Source organism: Thalassophryne amazonica, chromosome 11, assembly GCF_902500255.1.
Source record: "Thalassophryne amazonica chromosome 11, fThaAma1.1, whole genome shotgun sequence".
Lineage (NCBI taxonomy): Eukaryota > Metazoa > Chordata > Actinopteri > Batrachoidiformes > Batrachoididae > Thalassophryne > Thalassophryne amazonica.
In genome coordinates, this window is record NC_047113.1 from 32,908,448 (window position 1) to 32,924,496 (window position 16,049).

Sequence of the window (16,049 nt, forward strand, 5' to 3'; positions counted from 1 at the left end):
ATCTTATACAGCACGCAAGATGTGAAATCATTTTAATCTGCATGCTTGCAAAACCTGCAACTGTTTGGAAAAAAAAAATTCTGTTTAAAGCAGTAAAGAAACCACTTTCTCCTGTGAGATTCCACAATTCTCCTGTACCATGAGCTGCTGCCGGGCTAGACACACTCCGTCAGGGCTGCCCTGGATGAGCAATGACGGAGGGTTCTGTGGAGCACTGAGGTCCGGTAAAATGATCTGGGTGTGGGTCTGGTGCATGACGCTCAGGAAGTGAGCGCCGTTCTGCCCCAAAAGAAAGAGGTGCTGCTGAGAGGTGACGTCCAGCTGGCTGCTAACGATGCACGCTGCTGTCTGACCCACAACCTCAGCCCCAAGCAGCAGATCCATCAGAATGCAGGCCGCCTTCTGCCAGATGGAGACATGAAATAAGATGATGGGCTGCTTGAACATGCACACACACACACACACACACACACACAAACTAGAAAATAAAGTCTAATGTGGCTATAACTAGAATCTGACCCATATATTGGTTGGCAGATATTGTCGGCCAACAGGATCCTTTCAAAAACTTTTATTTTACCAAACAAACAATACAGGAAAAACACTTTGACTGTTATTGTCATTGCATTTTGTGTCCAACAGAGGGCAAGTTGATGGTGTTGTTTACAGTGTTGTCAAGCATGGCTGGGACCCCATCACCCCTTGGTCAGATTAGGTATAAGAGACCAGAGCAACCAGCTCCCATTCATTTTCAATCAGAGTGGGCATTTTACGGTGACAAGAGGTCGCTATGCCGCCAGATGGGTGGGGTGAAAATAGTCTGTTTTATGCAAATACTGAAGAATGCAACATGGCGACTGCCAATCCGAGTGAAGGCAGCATGACAGAACCGTGATGCACATTGGTTGTATTATATTTATTTATATTTACTACTTATGTATACTATTTATGTATAATAAAGTTCATATTTAAACTGGTAAATATCAAGGCAGTTACATTTCTTTGTCATAAGCGTTTGATAACAAGATATTAGAAATCAGTGCCATTTTCTATGGATATATTGGCAGATATATCAGCATTGTAATTTTTTTTTTAAGTCCCTAATAACAATACCCCAAAAAAATCCTTATTGGTCTGGCTCTACAGAACAGGAGTGGCATAAATCTATGGTGCATTAGCTGAATGCCCTTCCTCGCTAACCTTCACAGCAGCTGCGTTACCCTGCAGGCCCCAGATGGTGCAGCAGTTTCCGTAGAGCTGGGGCTGCATCTGAGGCTGGGGTGGCACTGCTCTGAAGCTCACACTGACCCCCAGTGTCTGTACAAGCTGCTGGATGAGCGGAGAGCCGGCATCTGGTACATCCTGGGGTACTATGCTGACAGGAAGGTCAAAGGTCAAGGCCAGCGGTTGCAAGTCCTAGTGACAAGCGGTGAGATTATATGGAAAGTGTGAGAAAGAGAGTGGAATGTGGTTTAGACAGATAAATATATGTCCTCTCTGTGTCAGGGATCATTTTAATCTGATTCCTACCATTGATAAATGATATCAAAGTGTAATAAACTTTACTCAGCACGCACTCTTATCCTCCTCCTGGCTTCCTCCACTCCTTCTATTGGCCCAGCAATGGAGACCTGTTAATGTGGAAAAAAAACAAATTAATTTACTTCAAGTTAAACATAAAACAAGTAATTTTTCAGATTTTCGTTGAACAATTACAGTTTCAGTTTTATTTTTTCCAGCGTCAGTGAAAGTTACCTGGTTGCTTTTCTCTCCGGTGGCGCTGTGGCGATTTGAGTCGGGGAAATGGATGTGACAGGACGTGACCTCCATCACATTTTTGATGTTTCCACCACCTTTCCCGATCACATGGGAGTGTTCTGTGTAGGCCACATCCATCTTTAACGTCACCTTGTTCACCTGCACACGTTGAACAATGGCGTGAACTTTGAACTCCGCTGTTCAGTGACGGAAATATTTCTGATCAAATTTAAATGTGACTTCCAGTGGATGAGTTTTGATGCTAACTTCTCACTCCTACTGCAGTACTCAACAAAACTCTTGCCTCTCTCAGATCTTGTTACTTACTCTTGACAAATCTACCTCTACCTCTCAAATCTGCCTCTGCAGTTGTCATTTGCTGCTCCTAGTGAACATTTGGGAACATTCTAAGCATGTGGGTATAGCAGTCTTCAAGGTCTTTTCTTAATTTTAGTGTTAAGGCACCTTGACACTTGCACGCATTTAACCCCTGCAATGCCATGCAATTCGTCATGTGAATGCGACCCCGCTGTGTTCCACTGGATGCTGTGTTTTGTACCACTGGACATTGCATTATATAAAATAATTATTTTGTAGTGGATTAATCATTTGCTGTCAGAGTTTGGCTGATGAAACCACCTCTAATCGCTCCAGAATCACAGAGGAATTTTCATGATGTGGAGAACGCATTTGGAATCATCTCAAAGATAATTATTTATAATATTTATATTGTAATGGCTTGGTAGACAGTTGCATTTTCATTCCTTCTTATGAATATCTGTAAAATTATGTTTATTAGAGATTTAACGTCTCGTCATAATCATTCAGATGAGTTGCGCTGTGATGCGTTGCACTGACGCAATGACTCGCTGTGGCCCATAGTGTTTTTGAATAGACTGCGCAATGTTCACATGTCATCCACAAAATTAATGCGTGCCAGAGATTTTGAACATTTCAAAATTTTCTTTGCACACTTGCACGCAGCCCCGCACAGTTTACAATGGTTTACAACAAGTTTACTTTCTGGCACGGCAGATTGCGTGTCAGTGCGCAGATCAAATTTGTGCAAGTGTCAAGACACCTTAATGGTTTAATCCATATTGTCTCTGAACGGTTTGAGTTTAACTGTTGTAACCTTGAGCTTGACCCTTCAACATCACCCAAAGTCAAATGCCATGTTGCCAACAGAAAGGTCATCTGTCACTTCATATTAACATTTAATAGTAACCTGTATTCTGCAGGTGTAATTAATTATGTTGTTTTAACCATTTTTAATGCAAAAATGACTGACTGGATCTTGATACATTGTGTTTCAAGGGTTATGCCTGGTGGGTTCCTGATGATCTCCTGCTCAAGACGCTGACCTTGAGGAGGATTTCTTCCCATAACTGTTACATTTTTGCTTGTGTATGACCTGTCAGTGTGGTCCTGATCAGTAGATCCATTGTTTCCTACAGACTGATCTTCTGGTAGACCTATGGGGGCAGTTCTTGGCCTCAGGGTCTTCCACGCCACAAGCTCTGACTTGACCACCAGTCTCTACCTGATCCCCTTACATGTAGCTCCTGATCTCCTCCCTTTGGTCATTACAATAGTTGCCTCAAGGCTTCTGCAGCAACAAAAGCTGCAATTCTTGGCCTGTTAGCCATAGTTCACTGCAAAATGTTACAATATAGGGATTAGAAGTGAAACATGGCAATAAAATCAAAACCTGTAATGTTAAAAAGCATACGGGTCATAAATAACCCCACAAAGTCAAATTCATGGTTGGGAAATTTTTCCAATTAAAGATGTAACATGGTACATATATGGCTCACGTAAAGGTTGAAAGTCTATAGCCTCTCAGTGTTAGGTGATGGTATTAAATAATACTGATACTTGTTGGAACCAAACGTAGCACACGTAGATTTCAGTTTCAGTCTCAGCCGAGTGGTTGTCTGATGAAAGCCATCATGCTGAAAACTTACCATGTTTGTTTGACATTTCAAACTGAGATTGATCACTTTATCATGGAGATCTGAGTGTGTCCTTCTTATGTTTGGGTTCAGTGTTGGTATTCCACAAGTCAGATCACAAGTCTGAGTTATTTTGTTCACACACAAATACGCAGGACAGAAAACAATAGCGTGCTATCACTGCATGTGGGTGTAAAAACACAGTATTTTTAATACATTTGTAATGTTAGTATACACTTGTAAATTGTGTAGTTCATATTATAGGCAGTATTTAAATACATTTTGATGTGTTATTCTTTTTTTTTTTTTCTTTTTTTTTTCTCTGCCAGTACTCACTGCAGATGCAACATGAATGAAAGTTATTGGAGCTGTGACACGAACACATGCTGTGCTGGATAATATTTTGGGACAAAGGCGCCTGCGGGGAGCTGTGAAGGGTCACTAAAGTCCATGTGGTTTCATGTGCTGTATGTTCTTGGAAAATGTCTGTCAAGCTTCTCACTCATTCAGGTCATGGTATCCAAGTACACAAATATTTGTGAATTGAAATATTTATAAATATTTGAGTATCTCACCATTCTGTCTAGAAATGGATGAAGAGTAAAGTGTCTCCAAGACACTTATGATGTCATTTCATGATGTCACTCATACCGTTTACAAAGGATTTGCTGGTTGATATATCATCAACATATAACATCACTTGAACACTTGTGCAATATTACAAACATTCTTTTTCTGCATGTATATAGTGCACTCTACTCTAATGTATATATTGTTATTCCACACAGAACTAGACTTCTGTATTTTGGTATTATTGTTCCTTTTGCATACTTGCACTGTTGTTCTGTGATGTCCCTGTGCTGCTGGAACATCGTAAATTTCCTCATCGTAGGAATATTAAAGGATTATCTTATCTTATACTATCTTATCCTATAAGCTTCACATCATTTCTCTAGCCCTATTGGTTGTGGAGCTATTCTGGAAAATGTGTTTTGCTGACTACGTTTTTGAAGACCTTCACTGTAACCCATTTCTGTTTTAAGTTACAATACCCTAATGACAGTGTGCTGGTATTCTCCGGTGTGCCTACGGTAACATACAATAGCTTATTACTGTAAAAAGTACTGTTCCACTCTTAAAGTACAGTAATCAGACGTGATTGCCAGAATAATTCTGTAAAAAAAAAAAACAACTGAATGATATTTCACTGGGCTTCTCCCATTTTGCTTGGAGTCATCATTAGAGGAGGTTTGGTTTGAAAGCCACACGTTGGTTTGATTTTTCTAAAGCCACTCCAGCTGTACACGTAGTATGCTAATGCTACATGGCTGGGCTTGATTAAGGGATAGTCTGTTAGGGAGGCAAGTGCAGTAACTTCATGCACCACCATGCACTGTGCAATACACTGGTGTATTGGCCAGCTTAATGCATCTGTTTTAGCCTACTGACATAGACTAAAATTCTATCCAGACATGGTATTTTTACCTGAGGCCAAAATATGGCCATTGGGTATTGCAAAGGCTTTGCGTCTGTCCATCTGTCTTTGCTCAGTATAAGTCCACTCCTGTTACTGCCAGGTTCTTCAAATTCACAGGGAACATTCTTGGGACACAGACCTTGGACAAGTTCAAAGACGGCTAATTTTGACCTATTTTAAGAGGTCAAAAGGTCACATTCTGTTTCCTATTGTTATGCTCATACAGCCAACAGCACAAGTCCAGTCCTATTACTGCCAGGATCTTCAAATTCACAAGGAACATTCTTGGGACACAGACCTTGTGTTGTATGGCTGGGGGGGCCTGGCTGCCTTTTTGTTTCTGTCTTTTGTTTTTCCTTCCAGGTGGCTTGCATTTGGGACTGAGTGGCTGTGTAGCTGAGTTTATCAGGACCTCACCCTGATCACCTGAGGCTGATCACCTGCGGCTCATCAGGACTCACAGCTGTGGTGCATCTACATGGATTGGAACATGGTGGCATTTAAGACTGGAGTACACAGTGTGTATTTGCCAGAGACTCGACCTTGTGACCAGACAGGTGAGATCGTTGTCTCGGGAGCCATCTCATCATCAGTGGATGCAGAGAACGTCCAGGTTTGATGCATGGTCTGTGAAAGAGGAGGGGGTGAGGTCTCACGCTCGTCAGCACACTTCCTGAGGTACGTTAGATTTTGTGACTAACATTTATACAGTCAGTAAATGTGGTGTCCCTCACACCTTATTATATTGAGCTGTATTTTGGTCGTGTAATCAGCTTCCACTGCAGTGGAGTTTTGTGAACTGGATGTTCCATGCCTGCAGGGTGGGAAGCTGATTAGTAATTAAGCCAGGAAGTGTTTGCTGTATGTGCACCTTTGAGCGTTCTCTCTGTGTGTTGAGTGTGAACTCACATAATGATTCCTTCTTTCACAGACTCGGTTTGTCGCGGCCACCTGGGGGGTGTCGGCGGGGTCCTTGGGTCCAAATTGGTTCTGGCTCCGGACCGTTGGCGCTGCTGGGAGCGCACCGCAAAACCACCACGCCAGACCGCACACTTTTATATTTTTTCACATCACTGTTATGTTCATTAAACTCTGTTACCCTTTGTACCATGCTCTGCTTATTTTATACTGGGTCCTTCAAACGCTGGTCGGTTCTCCGGGCTGCGTCCGACACATAACACCTTGGACAAGTTCAAAGACGGCTAATTTTGACCTATTTTAAGAGGTCAAAAGGTCACATTCTGTGTACAATTTGTATGCTCATACGGAAGAGGGTATTTTAGCATTGCGTTATATTTACAAATTCCTGGCATGGCATGAATGCACTTGACTCCCGAACCGAATACTCCTGCTTCAAGGCATGCCGTGTCCCATTTTTCTTGTACCCCTGGAGTTGTGATAGAAAAGCCAAATCAACATGGGGATCCCCAATGAAAACTCCTATGGTGGCTTCAGCAAAATGGAGGAAACTCAATGAAATCTTATTGAGTCTCTTGACTGTTTTTGTTTTGTTTGTTTGATTTTTATAGAATTAACAGCAACACTGTAGAATAACAGTACAAAATTTTGTGACCAAATATACTTAAATCATCTAGAGACACCGAAGGAATATTTCAAACATGTCTGGTGAAATTCTGCTCAATCTTTTTGGAGTTATTTTGTACACTGATACACATGGGCGATTACAGTATCTTGCACTACCGCCAGCGTGCACGATGAAAAGGTCAAGTAGATTCAAGTAGACTTTATATAGTGCTACAACACACATAGCATTCATTGTTCATTTGTCCTTCCCAGTGCAAACATTGCACAGTTGATTTCTTCTTTCATGGTGAAGTAATAAACATGAAAAATCAAATTTTCAAAAGCACTCACTCTGGTTTCCAGCACTTCAAGTATCTTCTTTTTGGCTTCCAAAACATTGATTCTTCTGCCTTCCACCTTCACATGTGGATCTAATTGGAAATAAGAATGCTCTTATTATAAAGAAATGGTGTTCAGCAAATTTAAAGGGAACATATTAAACACTTTCTCAACAAGACAACATTGGTTAGAAGTGTCTTACAAACAAAGTGATGTGAAAACATCTGTCTACCCAAGAGCTTTTACTTGTACATGTCTGAATTGTTTTTAGATCAAAGTTTAAAAGTAAACATAACGCAATGCTAAAATACCCTCAGCCGTATGAGCATTGTCTTCTTTATAATTTGCAGTTGTTTAATTGGTATCCCAGTGCAGTGTGTGTGTGTATGTATATATATATATATATATATATATATATATATATATATATATATATATATATATATATATATATATATAAAGATCCTATTGTCTTACTTACACTTTGTACATGTTCAATAAAGCCCAGCTATCAATCAGTCAATCAAAAACAATATTTACATTTATGAGCTTTTGACAAGCACAGAAGTTAGCGGAAGCTAGCGTGCATGCTGACATCTGCAAAATGTCTTGTAAGTCAGTCTAGAGGTGTTATCAACAGCGTTTTCAGTTTTAGAAGTGTTTATTTCTTCCTAGCTTTTACATAATATACAACAAAGAGGTTATATTTACACACAAACAAAATGGAGTTCGCAGCTAGCTAGATCAGCCTGTGATGTTTCCACACTAACATCCCCTAAATCACTTGTAAATTACTTCAGAGGTGTTATTAGGTTCCACAAAACAGCATTTTCAGTTTTAGATGTGTTTATTTCTCATTAGCTTTTACAGAATATATGAGAAACATGTTATATAAACACATAAATGAAGCGTTTTTAGAGAGACCTGCCACTGACATCACGGTACCGCTCTACTCTGATTGTCACCTCTGCCACTCAAATCAAAAAACAGAACAGAGTGAAACAAAATGTGACTTTTTAACCTCTTAAAATAAAGGTTAGCCATGTTTGAACTTGTCCAAGGTCTATGTCCCAAGAATGCTCCCTGCGAATTTGAAGACCCTGGCAGGGCTGGATCCAGAGTGAAAATCTGACAGATGCATTTTTGCCCAATGATAAAATAAAAATTGTACGCGTCTTGTTATTCAATAATCTTCATTCTTTTATTTGTGTTCAACATACACTGTCACACTTCTTTTAATATATTTATTATACTTCACGGACCATAGTGAACACTTCTTATTTGTATAAATATGATGTCCTAAAAAACAACACTATAACAAAAATTGACATGGTGGATCCTTGATCTCTGGACATAAATAGGAATAAACTAAATCTGTAGTTTTTGTCAAAAGCATTTCCTTTCAGACATTATTGGCATAAATGTCTTTTCATATATCTGAGCTGAGCTCTTACAGTTGCTGTGCTGCACGTCAGGATGTAATTTATAAAGAAGGCAGCACGTCTGTATTACAACATTTGTAAGAGGTGTCACTGTATTTAAAGCGGCGATTCATTTTGAAGTTATTAATTCCGAATGGACTCTGTCTCAGCAGAGAGCCGCGCAGAGTTTGAAACTGTGACCTGCGGAGGATGATTCTCGTTTCTTCACTGCAACAAGACAAGAGTCACAGTTAGTGACTTTAATCCACACAAAAGTGACTAACGGTATTTTAATGGCTGTGAGAGGGGTTAAGAAACGGACTTGCCGTTTCTGAAGAGCAGTGAATCAAAGAACCAATGAGCTTAGTGGATCGAAGCATTGCTTCAATGGTTCATGCTTCAAAGTGGAGTTGCGCTGCAGAAACGGTTCATTACAGAGCCACTGCAGACCAAACCCTGAATATCCGACTTTATTTGTATGTCCGTATGACTCTGAAACTCTGAAAAATCTGTATAATTTACGGTCAATTCGTATAGGTTGACATGTATGGTCGGAAAAACCACAGAAAATGTAATTTCAGTCATCATAGAATGCCTCTCAAACACACTATTGTCTGAAAACTATTTATAAACCACTCACCGTTTCTTGCTGAAATAAGCACCCAATTTTCCTTGCACAACTTTTTTCCTGGATGCCGACTGGACTGACGCTATGTTTGTTTGATACACCTGCGTGGTGCATTGTGGGATCAAATCAAAAGCTGTGTTCACCACGGGGACACATTCGGCACTATTTGGGATTATTCAAGATTTTTTTTTTACTCATGACGAACGATGCATAACAATATCTGATCGATGCAACTGCATCCAAACCGGTCTGGATCCGGGCCTGCCTGGGAGTAATTCTCAAGGTCAGTGCTATGTTACTTCAGCAAGTGGCCAATCCAAAGGCGAGAATTCGTGCTTCCATGACTGGCCACTCAGTGAAAACGTGCTCGGTCTGTATACTATTTTGTTGAAATCAGCTGGTTTTTTTATTGTCTCTAACTTGCTTCTAACGCCCAGCTGACAGCTCTCATTGCCTGGAATTAGCGGCGGTGCCAGGATATTTTTGTTGGGGGGGCTTAAGGGGGGCTGGGGTAAAGGTTGGAGGGGCTCCACAAAATGTCGTTGAAATGAACAATATAGAAAATAAATTGCTTTATTAATACCAAGGTGTATGTTTTAGTCACCCGTGCGCCTCTAAAATGTGGTATCAATGCACACACACATCACTTAGAATGATTGCAAGTTCAGTAAACTTGCATATAGGTATACAAACTGAGTTCATTGAAATGGTGCTCAAGACAATGCTTGGAATCAACCTTACACACATCGTCTATATCAAAGCTTTATTGCCAATTTAACACAGAGGTTTTGGCCGAAAAATGATATACAGCTTCTGCATATTCTGTGGTAGTGCGTGGCTGTGGCCGACGTGCTTGATGAATTCCTGCGCAAAAGTAGTTCCCAGATAATTGTGATATATTCCTGTGAGATCAATCAATCAATCAATCAATTTTTTTTTATATAGCGCCAAATCACAACAAACAGTTGCCCCAAGGCGCTTTATATTGTAAGGCAAGGCCATACAATAATTATGTAAAACCCCAACGGTCAAACGACCCCCTGTGAGCAAGCACTTGGCTACAGTGGGAAGGAAAAAACTCCCTTTTAACAGGAAGAAACCTCCAGCAGAACCAGGCTCAGGGAGGGGCAGTCTTCTGCTGGGACTGGTTGGGGCTGAGGGAGAGAACCAGGAAAAAGACATGCTGTAGAGGGGAGCAGAGATCGATCACTAATGATTAAATGCAGAGTGGTGCATACAGAGCAAAAAGAGAAAGAAACAGTGCATCATGGGAACCCCCCAGCAGTCTACGTCTATAGCAGCATAACTAAGGGATGGTTCAGGGTCACCTGATCCAGCCCTAACTATAAGCTTTAGCAAAAAGGAAAGTTTTAAGCCTAATCTTAAAAGTAGAGAGGGTGTCTGTCTCCCTGATCTGAATTGGGAGCTGGTTCCACAGGAGAGGAGCCTGAAAGCTGAAGGCTCTGCCTCCCATTCTACTCTTACAAACCCTAGGAACTACAAGTAAGCCTGCAGTCTGAGAGCGAAGCGCGCTATTGGGGTGATATGGTACTACGAGGTCCCTAAGATAAGATGGGACCTGATTATTCAAAACCTTATAAGTAAGAAGAAGAATTTTAAATTCTATTCTAGAATTAACAGGAAGCCAATGAAGAGAGGCCAATATGGGTGAGATATGCTCTCTCCTTCTAGTCCCCGTCAGTACTCTAGCTGCAGCATTTTGAATTAACTGAAGGCTTTTTAGGGAACTTTTAGGACAACCTGATAATAATGAATTACAATAGTCCAGCCTAGAGGAAATAAATGCATGAATTAGTTTTTCAGCATCCCTCTGAGACAAGACCTTTCTGATTTTAGAGATATTGCGTAAATGCAAAAAAGCAGTCCTACATATTTGTTTAATATGCGCTTTGAATGACATATCCTGATCAAAAATGACTCCAAGATTTCTCACAGTATTACTAGAGGCCAGGGCAATGCCATCCAGAGTAAGGATCTGGTTAGACACCATGTTTCTAAGATTTGTGGGGCCAAGTACAATAACTTCAGTTTTATCTGAGTTTAAAAGCAGGAAATTAGAGGTCATCCATGTCTTTATGTCTGTAAGACAATCCTGCAGTTTAGCTAATTGGTGTGTGTCCTCTGGCTTCATGGATAGATAAAGCTGGGTATCATCTGCGTAACAATGAAAATTTAAGCAATACCGTCTAATAATACTACCCAAGGGAAGCATGTATAAAGTGAATAAAATTGGTCCTAGCACAGAACCTTGTGGAACTCCATAATTAACCCTAGTCTGTGAAGAAGATTCCCCATGTACATGAACAAATTGTAATCTATTAGACAAATATGATTCAAACCACTGCAGCGCAGTGCCTTTAATACCTATGGCATGCTCTAATCTCTGTAATAAAATTTTATGGTCAACAGTATCAAAAGCAGCACTGAGGTCTAACAGAACAAGCACAGAGATGAGTCCACTGTCCGAGGCCATAAGAAGATCATTTGTAACCTTCACTAATAATAATAAGTATATCTCATCTAAATCAATTCTAAAATTTACCAGTAATAAAATTATAAAGATAAGTGAAGTTTTAATAGTGGCCGTAATAAATATTTAGGAAACCTAAATTTTTGGAGTATGGAGTTAAATTTGTCTCATTAATACTTGCAAATGCACAGAGGGTGATTTACAAATATCCTTAGATTTGTACATGTGCTTTGTGATCCACAAACACAAATTTCTGATTTGTAACTGCTGTGTGGGTTTTTACAAATAAATGTTTATTTGCAAAACTGAAAATTCTGTTTGTGAAGGGTGATTCAGCATTGGTGGATCACCGAACGCACACATTCATCACTTTGCTCAGTTATGCAATATTGAGACATTCTCAGCGCAAAACTGTAGTTGAGATCCACAAATATGTCAGTCACTATTCACATTATTGGCAGAATTATTGGGGAGGGGGGCTTGGCTCATTAGTGGGGGGGGCTGGTGCCACCACTGCCTGGAATGATGAGATTTACACACCAAGATGACCTGAAATGAACCATTGTACATTAAACTGACTTTATTGACAAGTCTAACCCATTTGAAAAGTGACCAAATTACATGTATTTGTATTGACCTCAGCGATGTTTTCACCAACAAAACCCGCCCCTCAAGGTTAAATGCCCAAATGACCGACCTTGAGAATAGGACTGTATGTTGAGAACAGACAGACAGACAGACAGACAGATGCAAAGTCTTCACAATACCCGATGGCCATATTTGATGCCCTTGGGTAATTGGCCATTAAACTCACTCTCACTCTCTCATCTACAACTGCTTATTCCAATTAAGGGTCACGGGGGCTGGAGCCTATCCCAGTAGTCATCGTTCGGGAGGCAGGGTAAACCCTGGACAGTACGTCAGTCCGTCATGAGGCCACATATAGACAAACAAACACATTCAGACCTACACCTGTGGACATTTCTTTAAAGTTTCCAATTCCCCTAACCTGCATATCTTTGGATGTGGGAGGAAGCCGGAGCACCTGGAGGGAACCCACGCAAACACAGAGAGAACATGCAAACTCCACACAGAAAGGCCACAAGTGGGAATCAATCTCATGACCTTCTTGCTGTGAGGCAGCAGTGCAAACCACTAAGCCACCAGTGTGGCTCCCATTAAACTCAGTGAAATCTAATTTCAGCAACATGACATAAATTAAATAAAAACATCAAATCCAAAACAGCGACATGCATAAGTATGCATACCTTTAACCCAACTAAACTGTCACTTTGACAGTCAGTTTTCTGTAGACAAGTCGATAGATGAATACATGAACATTTCCAAGTCATTGAATATGTCTTGAGCTTCCTTTCTGTCAATAATTAAGAAACACAATCTGTATGGTACTGCATGGTAAATCTTTCTGGAGTAGGCAGTTCACTGTGCAAGAAGGACACTTACGAGGGAAGCCATCAAGACAGCCATAACATCTCTGAAGAAGTTAAAGTCTTCTGCTGCTGTGACTGGAGAAATTCTACATAGTACAACTTTTGTCTGTTGCATCTCCATTTGTACAGCTTCATGGTGGAGTTAAAGTGATAACACATCACATCTAGACTCCAGGTTAACCATGTGCCCTCTGGCAAACTGCAGCTGAAATTTCACATCATGTCTTGAAGAAAATCCACATCATGTTCCACATCACACTGCGAGCTTGCAAACAGATCTGATATTTCTCCTGTCCTGACAGTTTGTTGAAGGTTGTTTGTTTCCTGTGTGGCAGCCAGTAGCAGCAGTAGAACATGTCCTGGGAAGATGCTGTGGGAGTCTGAACTCCCTGAGTTATGTGGAAAGTAGTACATCCTCAGCTGGGTTTACTTGAGGATACAGTTTGTGTTTGTCTCCTATTTTAGAGCCATTATGTAATAACATAAGGCTGTTAAATTCAGTTATAAGTAAGAGATGAAGACTCTGCAGAATGTCAATGTTGAATCTCTGCAGGCAGATTATTCCACAGAACAGGAGCGTGCTATCAAAAGGCCCTGCAGCCTGCAGACATCTGTCTAACTCGTGGAACAGAAAGCAGGCTTGCATCTGTTGAACACAAGACATGAAACAATACACGAGGCTGCACAAGGTCCATGAGAAGCAAAGGTGCCATTCAGTATCTTATATAGCAAGGGATGTAAAAGCTGCTTTAGCTGCCTTTGTTGGCAAAAAAAAAAAAAAAAAAAAAAAGGTTTACTGACGTTAACTGGGTTTCCATTATAGCTTTGCAGAAAAGTTAGAAATTTTTTTTTAAATTTTTTAAAAATGTCAACAGAACACATTTTCAAAAAGGTGTTTCCATTGAGTGAGGGGATGCAACTGCTGGGTTTCGTCCTCTTGGGATAACTGTCACTCCAGTGAGACTCTTGCGAGGACCGTAATTCCAATAGTCATAACACAAATACGAATGTAAAAACTTTTTTTTACAATGTATGTGACTTTTTTCTTCCCAAAATACACATGCTTCCATTCAGTGTATTTTCAATTCATTACTTCAAATTGCACAGCTTGGATGCTAATGGACATGTACATATTGGGCACCGCAGTCTCGTTTGAGGGTGGGCACTAAAGGGGTAAAATATGGTGCATATGGTGTAAAAAACCATGGCATTTTCTTTGTGTTTTGGGGCAAATTACACACAAACAAAGTGAAAATGCAAAGAAAAAGTGATGATGCGGTGGAAAGTGGACATGTGTTGCGGTTTGTTTATGACCCGGAGCACAAATATGTCAAGGCAGTTTTGCAGGTGAGAGAACGGAGCTACTCTGGTTAGCTATGTAGGCTAACACTTAACAACACAATGTCTCTCATCTGCCTCCTCTTCCCTTCTCCACTGGGAACTGAAAAAAATATATATTTTTTGCTACTGCTTCGGTGATTACAGCCGAAAACAAAACAATAAACCATTTATCCATGTGAAGTTATGCTGTGTATATATTGCACAACGGCAGCGGAGGTCCCCATAAGTGGTCAAATCCCGCGATATCACGCAGGGTTCAAACAAGACTGCAGTGCCCTATTCAGATTGCAGATGATGTGATCTTTGGAGAGTCAATGATTTCCTTGATTGCAGTACTTGAGAAGTGAAATTGAGGAATCAGTGTGTGGGTTTGTGACTGTCATGGAACCAAGACTCAAATCCAGGCCCACAATGACTTCTGGAACTCAGTCATCAGAAGTGTATTTGTATGTAGTGAAAGTGTTGAACTTGTAGAGACCCTCTACGTTCTTGGCCTCTGTACTAAAGACAGCTCTGGACAGCAGCATTTGGCAAGAAGAAGGAAGGTCCAAGTGTTTGTCATGGTTCTTCCTGTGTGTCCTGGCTTACTGTATGATTGTGTGACTTGGGTGCTCACCATGACTTATGGCAATGGTGGGATTTAATGGCAGAGTACTTTGATACTGGCCTTTGGTACTTTCTCTTTGGAAGATCCTTGGGTACCGCTAGAATGACTGTCAAATAAAAGATTATTTAGGGAGACTCAGCTTGAAGAAAGGTTTTACATTGTAAAGGAACAACAGCTGTGATCTTTTGGACTCTGGGCATCTTCCAGCATGCTGTTTCCTCAGTGTTGAGGACCCCAGCAACTGGAAAAGGCCAAGGTGACGCCCACATATCACCTGGCTGCAGCGGATGGATGGCTATTTCCAAGCAGTATGGATGGATCAGCTGTCTGTCTTGGTGGCTGCCATCCAAGACCCCAGGTGCTTCTGCAGTTTAGTCATAAGACACATGGCACCTGCTTCTATGCACAGTACCCATGAGACGGAAACGCTGAGTGCACCTTCGACCGGCTGCGGAAAGAATAAGAGTTTGTTACCTTTCTTTGATTTGGCTCCAATCTTCAGCTTTGATGGCCATTTCACCAAAGTGTCAGTTTCTCTCATCACCTGTGGAGGCACAAACAAAAGAGACAAAGCTGTGACGACTCTCAGGAAGGCTGTCATCGCCCAAAGAGGAAGCACAAATCCCAATCTGAGCACAAACACATCCATAAACAGAGCAGATTTCTGAAGACAAAGGCTCGTTTGCCTTTCAAAGACTGCAATTATCACCTCGGTGAAACCAGCAATCAGCGGATACAGAGTGTGGAAGAAACGTTAAAGAGGAAGGAGGGATGTTCTAACAGGTTGGTAATAAAGAGGGACCTTTTTTTGTTTTGTCATCTTCTCTTCTTAATAAAATATTCACCTGAGCAGAGGACTACTTACTCTCTCGAAAAACTCCTCGCCCGTCACAGCACCTCCTTGCTTTGGAGCTGCAAGACATATAAAAGTGTGATAAAACAGAAAAACAACCCTGTTTTCCAGCAGCGCGATTCCTCACATTCAGCCGCACACAATGTTCCATCAGCTTGTGTTCAAAGTCAATATTTAAATGTTTAGAGGGCTAAAATTTGTAAA

The 16,049-nt window shown here is 40.9% G+C and overlaps 1 protein-coding gene across 1 annotated transcript in view; it reads right to left on the bottom strand.

Moving 5' to 3' along the window:
• Positions 1-16,049, bottom strand: part of bicc2 (bicaudal C homolog 2) — a 75,918-nt gene that overhangs the window by 58,566 nt on the left and 1,303 nt on the right. The window contains exons 2-8 of the mRNA XM_034181594.1: positions 15,858-15,904; positions 15,467-15,536; positions 7,066-7,145; positions 1,756-1,917; positions 1,578-1,631; positions 1,201-1,416; positions 139-402 (exon numbers count right to left, since the gene is read on the bottom strand). Of these exons, the coding sequence (XP_034037485.1) occupies positions 139-402; positions 1,201-1,416; positions 1,578-1,631; positions 1,756-1,917; positions 7,066-7,145; positions 15,467-15,536; positions 15,858-15,904 (893 nt within the window). The remainder of the gene's footprint in view (positions 1-138; positions 403-1,200; positions 1,417-1,577; positions 1,632-1,755; positions 1,918-7,065; positions 7,146-15,466; positions 15,537-15,857; positions 15,905-16,049) is intronic.